The sequence below is a fragment of the Poromitra crassiceps genome (assembly GCF_964638095.1).
Source record: "Poromitra crassiceps genome assembly, chromosome: 3".
NCBI classification, from domain to species: domain Eukaryota; kingdom Metazoa; phylum Chordata; class Actinopteri; order Beryciformes; family Melamphaidae; genus Poromitra; species Poromitra crassiceps.
In genome coordinates this window covers 38074122-38091891 of record NC_139625.1, presented here as the reverse complement: position 1 = coordinate 38091891, position 17770 = coordinate 38074122, and the positions used below count along the sequence as shown (strand labels likewise).

At 47.3% G+C, this 17770-nt stretch overlaps 1 protein-coding gene across 1 annotated transcript in view; it reads right to left on the bottom strand.

Annotated features, from left to right (window-relative positions):
- Positions 1 to 17770, bottom strand: part of pxdn (peroxidasin) — a gene marked incomplete at its 3' end in the record, with an annotated part of 87976 nt that overhangs the window by 17079 nt on the left and 53127 nt on the right. Inside the window, exons 12-15 of the mRNA XM_083634266.1 lie at positions 16324 to 16436; positions 15668 to 15821; positions 11813 to 11921; positions 4386 to 4543 (exon numbers count right to left, since the gene is read on the bottom strand). Coding sequence (XP_083490392.1) covers positions 4386 to 4543; positions 11813 to 11921; positions 15668 to 15821; positions 16324 to 16436 — 534 coding nt within the window. The remainder of the gene's footprint in view (positions 1 to 4385; positions 4544 to 11812; positions 11922 to 15667; positions 15822 to 16323; positions 16437 to 17770) is intronic.

Here is a 17770-nt window from a genome sequence, read left to right as displayed (position 1 = left end):
TCGCACACATGGAGACAAGCCATCACACTACTACACACTTCCCTCATTCAAAAACATTTCCCCATTTGTCCAGAAAAGTTCACTGTGTTCAACTGTTTCTTGCCCCGTTGTACAGAAACTGTACATCCCTTTCCTCTGTTCTTATACTCCTTGACCTATCCGCTGCTTTCGACACCATCAACCATCATATTCTGCTTTCCACTCTCTCCGACTTGGGTATTACCGGCACTGCACTTTCCTGGTTCTCTTCTTATCTTTCTGAGCGCACTTTCCAGGTGTCCTGGAGAGGGTCCCTTTCTAACCCCTGCACTCTTTCCACTGGTGTCCCCCAGGGCTCTGTTTTAGGTCCTTTCCTTTTCCTTCTATACATGAAATCACTTGGTCACATAATCTCATCCCATGGTTTCTCTTATCACTCTTATGCCGACGACACCCAACTTTACCTTTCCTTTCCCCCCTCTGACACCCTAATTGAAGCACGCATCTCTGCCTGTCTGAAAGACATTGGGGCCTGGATGGTTGCTCACCACCTCAAACTGAACCTAGAAAAAACAGAACTTCTCTTTCTCCCTGCCAAAGACTCCCCTCTGACCGACCTCTCTATGACCATCAATAACTCCATAGTATCTCCCTCCATAACAGCCAAGAACCTCGGAGTCATACTTGACAATCAATTATCCTTCTCCCCTTTCATTGCTGCCACCGCACGTTCCTGCCGCTTTGCCCTCTATAACATCAGAAAAATCCGTCCATTTCTCACCATAGAAGCATCACAACTCCTGGTTCAATCCCTTGTCATTCCCCGCCTTGACTACTGTAACGTTCTGCTTGCCGGTCTCCCTGCCTCCACTATCCAACCACTTCAACTCATTCAAAATGCTGCAGCCCGTCTGATTTTCAATCAAAACAAATTTTCCCATGTCACCCCCCTCTTCCGTCAGCTACACTGGCTTCCCATCCTGGCTCGCATTAAATTCAAGACCCTGGTTTTAGCCTACAAAGCAGTCTATCAAACAGCCCCTCCATATTTACAGCCACTGGTCAGTTTCCAAACCTCCTACCGCTCCCTCCGCCCCTCCACTAGTGCAGGACGTCTCGCCCCTCCCTCCCTGCGCGGCCCTACAGGTGGCGCACGAACAAGACTTTTTTCAGTTCTCGCCCCGACATGGTGGAATGAGCTCCCCCCTGCAGCTAGAATGGCCACATCTTTGCCCATATTTAAAAGAAAACTAAAAACTCATCTATTCACCATCCATTTTCCTATCTCTCCCTCTGCTGTTCATACACTGTAATAATCTGCACTCTTGATCATTTTTATCTATGCATATTTTTATCATGATCACATATTGTCTGTTTTAATCTATTTCCATTATTCTGCTATGTTTAATTGTGTGATGTATTAATCTGTTGTACGTCGCTTTGGATAAAAGCGTCTGCTAAATGACAATAAAGTAAAGTAAAGTAAAGTAAAAGAAACTAGCCTACAGTATGACACTTCTTTTACTTACTGTAATTTGTATACTAGTGTCGTGTGCATGTTGCAATTTTTACCTCCACCAAGCAGGTTATGTTTTCGGTGCCGTTTGTCCGCTTGTTTGTCTGTCTGTTAGCAGGATTACGGAAAAACTACTGTGACGATTTTCATGGAACTTGGTGGAAGAGTGTAGCTTGGGCCAAGGAAAAACCCATAACATTTTTGAGCGAATCCGATCCGGGTCGGGTCAAGGGAGGGGGCAGGGCTAGGGAAAGGGGGCCGCTAGGTATAGGAAGGTCGTAGAGATTCGGGATTCAGGGGGTGGGTAGGGGGAGTGGCTAGGTGTATCTGGCTGGTGGGAGGGGGCGTGGTCAGGAAAGGGGCGGGGCTAGGGAAAAGGGGCGTAGCTAGGGAGAGGAAGGTCATAGAGCAGCGTTTCTCAACTGGTGGGTCGCGACCCAAATGTGGGTCGCGGGGCCGTTTTGGCCAAAAAAAAAAAAAAAAAAAAAATTGATATATATATATATATATTTTTCCCATATTTCATTTGAGTTAAATTCTGATTATTGAAACTGGATTAGCCTGACCAGTTTTACTTGTTTAACAAGCTGAAGCATATGCTCTGCCTGTAATTCAAGAGAAGTCTGGCTTTTCATTTCATATTTAATTTTAGTTCAATTCAGATGATTGAAACTGGATTAGCATGGCCCCAGTTTAATTAAAAGTTATGACCAGTTTAACTAAAAAGCATATAGCCTGCCTGTGATTCAAGAAAAGTCTGCCTTTTTATTTCATATTAGTTAAATTCAGACTATTTAAACTGGATTAGCATGACCAGGTTAACTTGTTTTATTATTATTATTATTATTATTATTACCTTTATTATTATTATTATTATTATTATTATTATTATTATTATTATTATTATTATTATTAACTTGTTTAAAAACATATAGGCATGCAATTCAAGATAAGTCTGCCTTTTATTTCATATTTCATACAGTTCAAATAAGACTTTCTGAGCATGACCAGTTTCACTTGCTTAAATTTAAAAACATATAGGCCTGTAATTCAAGTCTGCCTTATTTAAATTGGTTTTTAGCCCTAGTTGCACTTCTGTTGCACTTTTTTGTTCATTTGAGGTTTATAACAGTGCATGAAAGCATTGTGTATTAAATTAATGCGCTATTTTTTGTGCAATAAATTTTAGTGGTTTAAAAAGAAATCTGAAATTTGGGTCGAGACTTCATGACAAGGAAAATAGTGGGTCCTGAGGCTACACCAGTTGAGAACCACTGTCGTAGAGAGTCGGAGTTCGAGGGGTGGGTAGGAGGATGGTAAATGGACTGCATTTATATAGCGCTTTTATCCAAAGCGCTTTACAGTGTGCCTACATTCACCCATTCATACACCGAAGGCGGCAAGCTGCCACGCAGGGTGCTGGCACAGCCATCGGGAGCAATTTGGGGTTCAATGTCTTGCCCAAGGACACTTCGACATGCAGACTAGAGAAGCCGGGGATCGAACCACCAACCTTCTGATTGGTGGACGACCTGCTCTACCTCCTGAGCCCTGTGGCTGGGGGGATGTGGGGGGGTCAGGGTTACGCCGGGATTGCACTGGTTGCATTGCGTTGCGTTGCAGCTGTTCTCCGGTTTTGCTCCGTGCTCTGTGCTGCGCCAACACTAACCGGCTGCGTGCAGAGCACGTCACGGCTCTGCTCCGCCAGACAGCTAGAGTGACGAGACCCACAGGTTATCACTGTAAAATCGAGCGAGACAATTTGTATGTGGGATAAATACAACGACAAACAGGCAGAAGATCATTGTTCCCAACTGGAGGAGCAGAGGAGGGGTGGGCTTGCTTGGTGTTGTCCTTGTAAAAAGGATGTGTTGTGTCATATATTATTTTGTGGTTTTCCACTTCAATGATGAACTTTTCCTCATACATATTTGTCCTCTGGCTTGATATTGAATGCTGTAAACACCTCTGCCCTGTTGATTTCATGCCTGGCTCCGCCCAACTTGCTGCGGCTTTGCTCCGTCATCCGTGAAAAATAGAACCCTTGCGTATCTTTTTCGGAGAGCTCCGGATCGTCGGAGCTGGGACGGAGTAGACACGCAACGCAGCGGAGTAGGTGGGAGTTGACACAATGATTAGAGTGGAAACGTATCGGCTCTGATGCCGTACCGCAGTGCAGACGGACCGAACACGGACCTAGTGGAATGTAGGCGTTATGGTTCTGATCCGACTCACAAAATTTGTTTATGATAAGAGACTGGAGTACTCCGAGTGCACTTGTAATTTTCTTTATTTTACTGTTGCTTGTCTATTTCTTATGTATTGATTGATTGTTTCTTTTCTCTTGTGTTTGTTTACATTGTTGCTTTGTACGGATTATTATTGATATTGGTTTCATTTCTGAGGTAGAGACCCAGAATAAGCCCACAAAGGGTTTCCTGTCTCTACCTGCAAATGCTTTTGTTGATTTATTTTTCTCTGTTTCTGTTTTTTTTAATATGTGGGGGGGGCAGGGGGGACAGGAACACCTCCACATCTGGCAACACCACAGTATTGCCAGATAAAGCTAATGGTTTCCAGCCCAAATACAGCTCAAAAACCACCAAAGCGCACACAAGACCACCCAAACAAATGCAGATCTATGGAAACAAGTGGCTCTGAAAACCCGCCCAAACTCGGCAACTCGGCCGTTCCTACAGTACGATGCTTTATTATACCAAACGAAGCCAAAGAGACGATAGAGTCTTATGTTTTGTTTCATCACTTCCTGTAGGCAGAGGACATTTCCTGCTTGTTTCCGATAGGCACTAAAGACAGACACTAAAGTTGTAGCCCCACTCCCAGTACAGTAAATTGAGACATGATGGTCACATGTGGGTGCCAGCCTCACCGCTGCCGTTGGTGTCGACCATGAGCCCCTGGTTGACGTGGTTCTGGATGAGGAGCAGCGTCTGCTCGAAGATCTCTCCTGCGCGCGCCTGCTCCACCGTGTAGGGGTCCCGCGGGTACCGGAAAAGAGCCAGCAGCTCGCCTGGGGTACGAGGCTGACTGGAGGGATGGAGGGATGGGAGGGAGAGGGAGGCGGGGTGGGAGGAGGGAGAAAGCGTATGAAAATAGAGAAAACAAAAAGGAGAGTGAATACAATGTGACAGAGCATGGAGAAAGAGCAAAAAAGGTGAGAAGAGGAAAGTAAAATAAGCGGTGAGAGCGAGACAAATTGAAAGAAAGCGAACATATAAGGCCGATTTCAAACGTCATGTTGAAATCACATTCCTTCGAGGGAATTGTTTTTCCCCGGAGGACGGAAAAAGCAAGCAGGCAGCGAGTCTTCCCTGATCTACAGAGCCTGAGAGACCAAACACCTTCAAGAACATTTCTCCACTGCAGCCAGAGCAGGTGAGAGAGTTCAGACCAGCACGTACAGCCTTTCTAGAACATGCACACACAAGTCAGTCATTTCACCTACAAGTTGGATCTACTCCATCACAAGTCTGTGTGTGTCAGTGTGTGTTGTACATGCTTTCACTCCCTCTAGAAGACCACTGCACTGCTTTACTACCACCTCAAGGTACTTGTTTTTTTTTACAACTCCAGTCTTTGAAGCTGTGCCAGGCCTGGACTTAAGGGTGTGGCGAACAATGCCGCCACGTGCCAGATCCACAGGGGTCCCACCCGGGCCAGGATCAAAATAAATGGCCTCATTTTACAAGCATGCTCACATGATGATGTAATGCACCTGTGAGCCAAGTGGCTATTGACTCAGGCAGACTTCAGCCGATGTCTTAATATGTTTGAAACATAGACATTTTGGCTGAAATCAGTCAGGTAAGGCAGCTCTTTTATTGGATTGGGTTAGCAGCAAAAGGTGCCAAACTGTTATGTATACAATAAACTTTATTATAGTGCAGCATAATAAAGTTCATTATACTTTAATGTATCAGCATGAATAGTACTTTGCAAAACAGGATTGCAAACTGCTTTACACGAATGAATTATTCCTTGAAAAATTGCAAACTTAATTGCATTTTGTGGTGATAATTTGAAAAGGCTGGTCTAGCACATTGCACACGTTGTTGTTTCTATTTGCCACTATTAGCAAAATAGTACTTATGTCTAACTGTCAGTAGCAGAAATTCCAGCAACACAGCCAATGTGCTTTATGATCAGAGCAACAAATACTACAAACCTTTCTACTCGTGCCTTCTCCCATTTCATTCTGATTGTCATTTCATTCTGATCGAGTGTCTTACGAGATCAACTTTTCTCAACATTACAAAGTGCTCCACTACCGTATCGTATGTCCAACAAGAATCAGCTTCCCTCATTATGTTTAATGTGGCAGTTTGAAACAACAATAGTGTGAACTAAGGAAGGGGTTTTCAAAGTCTGAGACTGTGGGCCTCCCCTCAGACAACGCTTGGGGACAAAGCCTCCCCCCCAGTTCTTGCTTACCATAGATTCGCTAAATTCCTGGATGCCTATGTGTAGAAAAGGGTCCATAATGGCCCACCGTCAGGCCTGTTCTTGGGGCAGTCGACACCCACGAGCCGGCGCGCCAACGACGTAATGATGATGACATCATCAATGATGACGTCAGAGTTCACCTGTGAGGTCATCGGCGATGTCAGGCGATCTAGGCTGACTGTGATGGCGGACGGGACTTTACGGGGCAACTGATGATGTCATACCTCCTCGAACGTTGTGACATCACCAATGACGTGATGTCATACACCAAAACGCGGTGATATAAACAAGGTGTTCTGTGACGCTATAGAGATTCCTTCTACTTCCTTATACTTCCGGTATTCTTACTTCCTCTCTACTCTACCTTCATAATGTCAACCATTAGCACGACCAAATCCGAACCCGAGCTGAATCCTGGCTATCTTACAACCAGCCAGACCCTGGTGACCGACTGCCTTACACCCAGCCAGGTCACGAGTGGTATTTCAACCACGTCTGAGGACCGACATCTCGGTCCCTATCTCCATCCCTGTGATTCTGACCGATCACAGCCTGTGAGCCCTCATCCACGATCCAGCACACTTCACGAGGCAAGCCCAAAAGCTTCGCCCCCAGCAAGCCCACAAGCTTCGCTACAAATTGGTCCTTCGAGCCAGATCAGAGGACTTGCGACGCTCAGAGATGGAGCAGGAGTCAGGTGAGCTCGCTCTGGTCACGGCACCTCGCCGACCAGAGGAGCAACCCTTCCCCCACCAGATCGAATCTGGATACAGCAGGAGTAGTACTCAGGGGCCAGACCCCCTACACTCCCACCAGACGATCCAACCGGGGCAGGAGCTCATCCGCAGCCACCAGGAAAACCGATTCCGTGCTCAGGTAGCACAAATTGAGGCAGATTTAGCCCAGATAAGGGCCGAGTTTAAGGCAGATGAAGCTGCAGAGAACCTTATGGAGCTCCTATTGATCAAGGCCAGAGCCCTACCAGGTGCTAGCGCTAGGAGGAAGGCACAGCAAGCAACATCTCATGAAGAGATCCTAAGGATGGAAGCCGTAATGGCGCAGGGCTATGCTAGGTTCCAGGCCGAGGCCCTCCAAGCTAGAGAGCAGATAACCCTGAGCCAAGCTGAGCAGGAGCCCCGGAGGGCGCCACCCACTTCACCGGTGGCCACACCCCGGCTGAACATTTCACCCGTGCCCCGCACCTCCCAAGACCAGGGTCAGGTCAGCACGGTGGCTCCAGAGCCAACGACCCAAACTACGGAACCCACTGTTCCAGTGCCAATGCCACCAACACTCCCACCTAGGACAGAGGTCGCCGACCCTGAGCATGCAATAGAGTGCAACGGGGCGGCCGAGCCCGCCACCGGGATACACCAGACTCAGGGAGGCATGGCGAACGTGGGGACCAACAGCACAGGGCACAGTCAGCCGGCCGGCGTCAATCATTCCCACAAGATAGCTGGACACGACAGCTGGGACCCCCCCAGAGGGCGGGACCAGCCATCTCAACTACCTATTCCCAGAATTCACCTCCTGGCCCTGCCCGGGCTCATGGAGACAACTCCAGCCAAGGCCTCTAGGGAGGCCAACAAGTCCGAGCAAGTGGAGCAAGTGGACATGCCTTTGCGGACGGCGAGGCAGGAGCCCCAGATGCTTCACGGGGCGGCCGTCTCCCTCATCGTCTCGCCGGCAATTTGCCCAGAGCAGACCTATTGCACCAAGAGAGCCTTTACGGAACCGAACCTTGGTCTAGGCGAGCAACCTTACCCCATCACTGCCCTGCAGCAGGAATCCCGCCGAGGAATTTGCCCCTCCATCAGTTCGGGAGGATCCATCTTGTCCTGCTCATACAGCACCTATGGAAATGGGAACCAGGCTGGGATGATCCAGTCCTACCTGAGACACTGCTGCAGGCCTGGGAAGAGTGGGAGGACGAGCCACCGCAATCACAGGTAGCTGTTGTGGTCGACATTGCGCGGGGAAGGCCCCTTCCCGCACTCACCACCAGCAGTCGGGGTTACGGATCCCCCTACCCTCTTCTCAGCCCAGATCGCTGGCCAGAGACACCCCGACTCCACACGACCGCGGATAAGAGAGAGGAGTTGAAGCCAAGTTACGGTGGCCTCAGGTCGGCTCCCCCCATGCCGGAGGAGTGTACGACCTTCGGTGCCCTCAGTGAGGATGCCACACCGGCGCTCCACGGGGCGGCCAACGAGGCACTAGGGGCAGAGGCCTCCCTCCAACGAGGGCAGACAAACTGCTTCCCCACCAGCGGCTCCCACGCTGACCTCACGCCGCTGAGGTTCCTCGACTGGAAACTCAAGCCGCCAGAACCAGAGGCTCCTCACTACCGCAGTAGCTGGGTAGACCCCCGGCTCCTGAGCGGCTCCCGCGCTGACCTCACGCCGCTGAGTTTCCTCAACTGGAAACTCAAGCCCCCAGAGGCCACTACAGCTCACTACAGCAGTTGCTGGGTAGACCCCCAGCTCCCACACACATCCTGGCCAACGAGGACAGTCACCAAATCTTGGCTCTTGTGATGTACGGGACTGGACAACAACGTGTAGACCCGTACCTACACCCGGCCGGTGGCCAAGCGGACCACAGCCCCCCTCACTGCCAAAATAATCAACCGAGCCCTGCCTATACCAGGTGGGACTGGAGGGCCATTCCGGCCATTTCTGGAAGAATACAGATTCCCCACAGGAATCTGGGAGCGGCTGTAGAAAAGGGTCCATAATGGCCCACCGTCAGGCCTGTTCTTGGGGCAGTCGACGCCCACGAGCCGGCGCGCCAACGACGTAATGATGATGACATCATCAATGATGACGTCAGAGTTCACCTGTGAGGTCATCGGCGATGTCAGGCGATCTAGGCTGACTGTGATGGCGGACGGGACTTTACGGGGCAACCGATGATGTCATACCTCCTCGAACGTTGTGACATCACCAATGACGTGATGTCATACACCAAAATGCGGGGATATAAACAAGGTGTTCTGTGACGCTATAGAGATTCCTTCTACTTCCTTCTACTTCCGGTATTCTTACTTCCTCTCTACTCTACCTTCATAATGTCAACCATTAGCACGACCAAATCCGAACCCGAGCTGAATCCTGGCTATCTTACAACCAGCCAGACCCTGGTGACCGACCGCCTTACACCCAGCCAGGTCACGAGTGGTATTTCAACCGCGTCCGAGGACCGACATCTCGGTCCCTATCTCCATCCCTGTGATTCTGACCGATCACAGCCCGTAAGCCCTCATCCACGATCCAGCACACTTCACGAGGCAAGCCCAAAAGCTTCGCCCCCAGCAAGCCCACAAGCTTCGCTACACTATGTGATTATTATATTTGATCCCATAGGGACTCACCAATTAAAAAAAAGAAACTCTCGTAACGGACAAGCCCGTCTTTTATTGACACACGAACACCACAATACATGCATGCGGCCACAACACACTCATGCTGACGGTGGCCGGTGAAAAGTGTCCTCTGCATTTAACCCATCCAGGCATGTCTTTTCCTCCGGGGGGCAGGCCAGGAGCAGTGGGCGCTTTCTCATACAGCGCCCGGGGACCAACTTCGGATGTTGTCGTCACTGGTCGGATGACGATGACGATCTGATCTTCTGCATGTTTTTAGTGGGGGGGAACCCCCTGGGGGAGCACGGGGAGAACATGCAAACTCCACACAGAGAGAAAGGCCCTTACGACGAGATACCCCACCTGGGCAGTAGGCACTGAAGATATGGGGGGGAACACAACCACAGCGCCCACACTGTCCCAGGCGAGAATCGAACTCAGGACCTTCTGACTGTGAGGCGACAGCGCTACCGACTGCGCCACTGTACCCCCAATTGAGACAAGATAGCCTGCTTACTGCTGTTTGACATACTTCAGATTAAAAAGAAATTCTGTCTGAAGCGTTTCTGACTCTGGGAAAGTGGGAAAAACAGTCAAATTCCCCAGAACTACTGTATCTCTGAACACACATTTTCTATGTGATCTCCTTTTGATAACTAATGTAATAATACTGTAACTAATGTCATATTTTTTCACTTCCATTCACTGAGCCTCCCCTGAAACTGCTTGGAGCCCCTCTGAGGAGGCCCGCCTCCCACTTTGAAAACCTCTGAACTAAGCTATTTGAGTGTATAGAGAAGTGCGACAAGGGGCTTTTTAAAAGTGTGATACTTGGATATTACTCTTGACCAAGAAAGTAGGCAGTGACAATGAGGGAGGATGAGGAGGATGAAGAGAGAGACTGCTATAAAAGTCACTATTCTGTGCTGCTAATCACAGTAGTACTGTACTGTATATTAAGAGCTTTCTGAAGGATGTTCAAAGAGCCAAGGAGAAGGCTGCCTCTGGACCTGTGATTGTCATTAGATGAGAGCTGGAAATCCCCTCAACTCAATTTGGGTTACCTGTTTGTTTACGTGGGAGCATTATTTCCTTTGTGTGTGGTGCATGTGTGCGCAGGCTACTCACGCATGCTTGTGTGGGCAGTGTGTGTGTGTATGTGTGTGTGTGAGGGGCACGCCAAGAAAAACACCTCTGCTAACCACATCATTGGATAGGATGGAAACGCTTATGAGTCACATTGCAACCACCTACACCTCTTACTGCGATGGAGGAGACAGCGCGCGCAATGAAAACCTCACTGGAGAAACAAAGGCTTTCAAGACATTAGTTCCTTTCATCTTGGTGATGATCCTCTTATCTTGACACGTCAATGAAAAGAGGTGAAAGGGTCAAACCAATGAAAAGCTCTTATGTAAGCATTGCAAAGTTTATTTTTAGATGCAGAAAAGTAGAAGACAAAACACTCAGGTCTCTTGCATTGCGAGGGCAAATTGTGCATTTATTTGCGCTAGGGTTAAAGGTTAGAGAGTTTTCATCTAATTCACTAATAAGTGTATACAAACGAAGTTGTGACGTTAAGTGGCTTTTATGAGTGGAGCAGCCTTTGATTTGATTCTAGGATGGAAAAGCCTCCATTGTCTGCCTGCCTTGCTGGCAGAGATGTTCACAAGTCATTTTTTGCAAGTCCAAGTCAAGTCTCAAGTCCCTATGGATGAGTGTTCTATCATCTGGTGTATGCCATCCGGTCTGCTTACAACATTGCATACATTGTAGCTAAAACAAAGGAATCCAAAGCATGTACTGTATTATCTTCACTACTTATCTATTAGAATACAGTAGCAGCAATGATTAGAGATGACATTAGTAGTAGACATTTCATTAATGTTAATGCCACAGAAAAATAAAAAAATAAAAAAATAAAAATAAAGCTTGTTCACAAGTCCCAAACCTTCAAGTCCAAGTCAAGTCTCAAGTCTTTGAGGACGAGTCTCAAGTCAAGTCTCAAGTCACTGGGTGGGTGACTTAAGTGCAACTCAAGTCCAAGTCTCAAGTCCAAGTCCCCATCTCTGCTTGCTGGTCACGACGCCTGTGTCTGGCAGTAATGATAGCTGGCAACCATTCTGAAAGGACACACTTTGCAGCAAGTCTTCATGCCACCTTGCAAAGACCTTATATGCATGACAGTATGGGGGAGTTGGTGTTAGGAAGTGTGAATTGGGCGCAATCTTGATCAGCATGGCCTCACAGACAAATTAATGACTCTTATGTTTGCAAAATGTACTGAAAACAAATTCAATCCAATCTAATCTAAATAATGGGATTTACATCTAATTTACATATGCATGACCATAACTGTATTTTTTTTAACAACGCTATTAGGCATCTTTCCACTCATTGTGCACAGTGAGTGAACGGTATGTCTTTCTGATTTGGTCCTTTTGGTGATGGAGTGTGAGTGTATTTGTGTGTCTCTCACATCTTACCCATCAAAGAGACGTCTCCTGGTGGACTCAATGGCACTGTCCACATTGCGGATGGCCTGCTCTATGGACGTACTCACGAAGGTGTCGCCCTCTCGGCTGACTGCAGGTACTGTTGACACAGAGAGAGGTAGAGACTGCTTACAGCCAAGTTCAATGAAGTTATGCATGTGTTTGGACCTCAAGTCTTTATGAGGGTGTTTACAATGAACACCACCCTCCATCAGACAGGACTCAACTGCAAACTCCAGGACACGGCATGAATTCTGTTCCATTTCAACATGTCTCATTTTGTGCCTCTTAGTACATACTTTCGTTTCATTGTAAGTCTAATTTAAAGTCGAGCTGAAACCATTTGCACAGTATGTGACTCCTGAGTGAAACAGGGTAGAGAGGCGGGACATACAGTGTGGAGGAGTTTGCTTTGACTGTTGAAAAGTCTGGCATGGGGTTACTGGACTGAGGGAATGCGAGGCGAATGCCCTGCCCTGAGTGTCACGTTTCAATAACAGTCTATGTACAAAAACACAATATAATATAATATAATGCTGAGTAAATAGCGAGATTCCTGGGATGCAAGTTACCAAGCCAATTACATGTCCTTTTCATCTACATTAAATGAAGACATTATCGTTGTTTTTTTTAATGTTACATATTTATTAGCTAAGTACTGTATATTAACATTTATGGGCTAGCAAATTCTGCCCATGTAGGCAGCTATTTTCTTCTAGCCATGAAGATTGATTGACAGCTGTCATGTCATGATATTGGTTGAGATTGGGTTGGAGTTTGATAGCACTAGCTGACGTAAGCACACTGTAGATTTCGTTATGAATGAAGGCAACATGGTTGACGTTTTGATGTGAAAAACCAAAGAAATTGGATTTGTGATTTTTGTTTTGGCATACATTGTTAAATAGGTGTACTCTATGACCAGGGATGTGATCTAAAACAGTTAAAAAGTCATCTTTAATTTCAGCTCGACTTGAACATCATTTGTTTTTTGATCTTAATTAAACTGACAAAACGTTTGTTCTAACAGCTCTGTAACCAAGTTCCCCAGCCAAGCAATTTTCTCTTCAACTCTGAAGTATACTTATTATTAAAGTTGGTAATGAAGGATGAATCATGTCCCTGCAGTATCAAATACTTTGAACAATGAACACAAAAACCCTCTCACTCTCTCGCTAAGCTAATATTTTCATTAATGTGGGATGAATAATTTTGGAATGAGTAATTTTTAACACCTGCTATGCCTGTGTGTGAGGTTAACGGCGGTTAGAACATATTTAAACGAAAGGTTGGAAAACAATATAATGTACTTCCTACAGAATAGGTGAGAGCGCCTTTAAAGCCGTTACAGGGAACTTTCACTTGGGTTAGGGTTAGGTGTCAAAATGTATCATTTATAAGATGCATTGCAATGCATCAAATCAAATCGAATCGAATCGTTGACGGGTGAATCGTTTGTTTCAAATTTATGTTGACATTCAGATTTGAAAGCACTTTCTAAAAAAAAAAAAAAGTTGAGTTGATAGAGAGTGGATATTTATCTGACTGCTTGCATTAATTGATGAAAAAATAGCCATGTGCAGTAATATTGAAAATTGAGGATGTGATACTTGGAGCTGGGATACTTTGAGCTGTATCAAGATGCATCGTGGAATCGTTGACAAATGAATCATAATCGAATCAAACCCTGAGGCCAGTGAAGATTACACAGCCCTAGTTAGGGTTAGTGTTTATTGTAGCGGCGGTTGTGGACAAAAGCGGTACTGTTCGCCCAGAACGAAAATTGCATTTGCTGAACACTGACGCTCCTCCCCCTGTCTCCACCAGGCTGTCTGAGCTGTGGCAGGCCAGGCAGGGCTTCCCCAAGTCAGCGTGCCTCCCCTGCCATTTGATCACTGCATCATTAGAAATGACATTCCGTTTCACACGGACGTAACACGTGGTGGATGCTATGCGATACCCTCATAAGAGGCATTTGGAATAACTAGGCATCAGGCTCAGGTGCTTCGCCCGTAGCTCACTTGCTCTTATGACATCACTGATGACCACTGCGTGTCGCTGCCTCGCCTGCTCTATGACATCGTAATTAGGGCAATCACCTAATTAAGAAATCTGGCTCTGTCAGGTCACCCGCACAGCCCAGGGGTGGAAGCCATCGTCTCCGTCTGGTTCCTCCCGATTCTACCTGCAAAGTGATGGGAGTATACTCCCATCACTTATATAGCCTCACACTGATGACATCACTGATGACATTATCACTGATGATGACATCATCACTGAACTCACATTATTATATCACTGATGACATCATCAGTGTGTGTGTGTGTGTGTGTGTGTGTGTGTGTGTGTGTGTGTGTGTGTGTGTGTCCCTATGGCATCACTGATCAGTCTTGTCACAATGCCTCCTTGTGTGTGTGTGTGTGTGTGTGTGTGTGTTTGACATCACTGACCAGTCTTGTCACAATGCCTCCTTGTGGGTGTGTGTGTGTGTGTGTGTGTGTGTGTGTGTGTGTGTGTGTGTGTGTGTGTGTGTGTGTGTGCACGCGTGTGTGCGTGCCCTTATGACATCACTTTTGACATCATCACTGATGACATCACATCATTAGCTAATTAGCCTAATTAAAAAGTCCGGCTCTGTCAGGTGCCCTTTACAACGCCTGAAAGTTTCAGCCCGATCGTACTTGAAACAGCGTAGCTGTGGCCAGACACAGAATTAAAACATATAAACAAACATAAATATCGCCCACATCCTCAATTTTATATATAGACAATATAGAAATCGCCGATCACCTCGTCGATGTTCTCATTTGCTGATGTAGGTAAGATTTGAGGCCTCAGTATTACATTTAGACTGCTTCATAAGCAGTTACAAGTTAACCGTAACTGCTTTAAAGGTGCTACACTTCAGCTTCATTGCCTAAGTTGGAGCGGACACATTTCTGGCGCACTGCTTGGTCTGAGTGTGCCATTGCAAACAGTGTGTGTGACGTGAGGGCTGAGAGAGGCCAACAACAACGGAGCACATTGAAACAGTTTACGGTTCACCAGCCGAGTGCTGCGGTCTGACCTGAGGAATCTCTGCAGGAAACATCAACACACAGGGAGGAGCTGACAGCAATCTGATAGCGTTACAGAGGAGTTTGACTAATTCAGTGGGTGTTCCAGGGGATTGCTTCTGGCTTTCTGGACTGTTCACTCAAGGTGACGACTGCAAACTGGTCAAATGAACGATCTCTTTCACATGATAGTTATACTGATGTCATATGAGTTATTGTGTGTGTAGCAATGGATAAGAGAGATGCAGGTTTCTAGACAATCTATTATTGGAAGTCACAAGTTGCCAGAGGATTTCAGATATTTCAGTACAAGTTCTTTTTTTAAATCCTTTTCATCCCCCTCCCCATCCCATTTTCTCCCCAATTGCACTTGGCCAATTCCCCCTGCTGTCTCGGGCATTGCTCCACCAGCTCTGCCGATCTGAGGAGAGTTGTAGACTAGCACATGCTTCCTCCGATACATGTGCAGTCACCAGCCGCTTCTTTTGACCTGGCAGCGAGGAGTTTCACCAGCAGGACGTAGGGCGTGGGAGGATCATGTTATTCCCCCCAGGTCCCCTTCCACCTGAGCAGGCGGCCCAACCGACCAGAGGAGGTGCTAGTGCAGCGATCAGGACACATACCTTTAATCCAGCTTCCCACCTGCAGAAACGCTCAATTGTGCCTGTACGGATGCCCGACCAAGCCGGAGCACTGGGTGCGAACCTGTGACCCTCGTGTTGGTAGGCAGGGAATTTACCGCTGCACTACCCGGGCGCCCTACTAGAGAACATTGTTGGCTGCATCTTACCCGTGACAGTGAGCACCATGCTGACAGCCTGGTAGCCGATGGGGTTGCGGGCGACACACTCGTAGCGGCCACCATCGGCCGTGCCCACATCCTTGACCTCCAGACCCTCGGGGCTAATGTGGAACTTGCCGCTCTCCGTCACCTGTATGCCATCCTGGGGGAAAGCAGGTGGGGGGGGACAAAGGTTACGACCCTGGGATCTACTGTAGTGTGTGGAGGCGGGGGTCAAATAACAAGACAGTGTTTGAGAGCCTCACAGATGGGACCTGGAAAGTAAGTAGGCCACTGTGCCGTTCACTTTTCAACGGACTCCTACTTAAGAGCTGATTCACAGCAGCTTTCTGCATTAAGTTTTTTTTTTTATGGAAACTTGAGCGTGCACAGGATTAAACTTATTAATCACTGAATTACTTCACTGTCTTGGGGTGTAACCCCTCAACAAAACAGACCATAAACCATTTCCCAGTGCCTCTCCCTTCCCTCCCACATCACACGCTCCCATCGGCCATCGTCACCCTAATATAACCTCGCCATGGTCGTGGTGACGGGGGCGACGGCCGTCTCTCTCAGCCAATAGCAGCTCTGGCCTCTAACCTGTCAGCCAATAGCGGCTCTGGCCTCTAACCTGTCAGCCAATAGTGGCTCTGGCCTCTAACCTTGTTCCAGGTGACGACGGGCTGTGGTTGGCCCTGAGCGCTGCAGGGAATCTGGACGTCCTGGCCAGACTCCACCGTCAGGTCCCTTGGAGCATTTGTGAAAACAGGCGTTACTGAATGAGTTAAAACATACACACACACACATACACACATGTTAATGATTATGCACCAGTGCTCGAGGTACATGTAAAGTGCATGTTTGTAATCAATCACAGCACAGCAGACATGAGATTTAAAAGATATTTACAATTGCTTTGAGATGTGGAGTCTCAAATTGTACGTTCTATTGTACTGTAATCTATTGTCTAGCATACAGTATGCTTATAGAAAATACACATGCAGTTTGTGTTAGTCTGCAGTTGCTATTTTTCTTTCCTCTATTACAGGGCTGCAAAAAAAAGTAGCCTCAATTTAGTCGAATTTAGTCGGTCTGCAGCTCAACAGTCTGCAGCTCAACAGTCTGCAGCTCCAACAGTCTACAGCTCAACAGTCTACAGCTCAGCTCAACAGTCTACAGCTCGAACAGTCTACACCTCAACAGTCTGCAGCTCAGCAGTGTACAGCTCAACAGTCTGTAGCTCCAACAGTCTGCAGCTCAGCAGTCTGCAGCTCAACAGTCTACACCTCAACAGTCTGCAGCTCTACAGTCTACAGCTCAACAGTCTGTAGCTCCAACAGTCTACAACTCAACAGTCTACAGCTCAACAGTCTACAGCTCAACAGTCTGCAGCTCAACAGTCTACAGCTCAACAGTCTGCAGCTCAACAGGGATGTGGGCATATTCTAAGAAGAATGAATGTAGTACTGTAGTAAAGACCCATAGCGGCTCGAGTTTGTGCCACAAGTCATAAACTAAAGTATTGTTCTGATTACATTAAGTGAGAACAGCTGATGTTTTCAAAAATGGAATTTGAGAGATGTTTTCCATTCATGTACAAAAATTGAGTAGGTCAACAATCATTGACTGTAACTCGATCACATGTACACAAGAACACACACACAAACACACACACACACACACACACACACACACACACACACACGTGCGTGCACACAGACACACACACACACACACACACACACACACACACACACACACACAAGAACGCACACACACACGCACACAAACAGAATTGAGCAGAGATACGGGGTGAGTCATTGTGTTATACTGTCAACAAAGATTCATGATACATCCCTTTCACAGCTGGGGTGGGTGGCAGGAGCGGGGCGGGGCTTAGCTGCTCAGCCCCCCCTCCCCTTTCTATTAACATTCCTCTTAGATTCCCATTTCTCAGCCACCTGGCCCTGGGAAAATCCCGGCCGTCTCAGAAGCCAGAGAGGAAGAGTGGGGGGCTGTTTCATAGTAGAACCCAGAGAGGAAGAGTGGGGGGCTGTTTCATAGTAGAACCCCAGAGAGGAAGAGTGGGGGGCTGTTTCATAGTAGAAC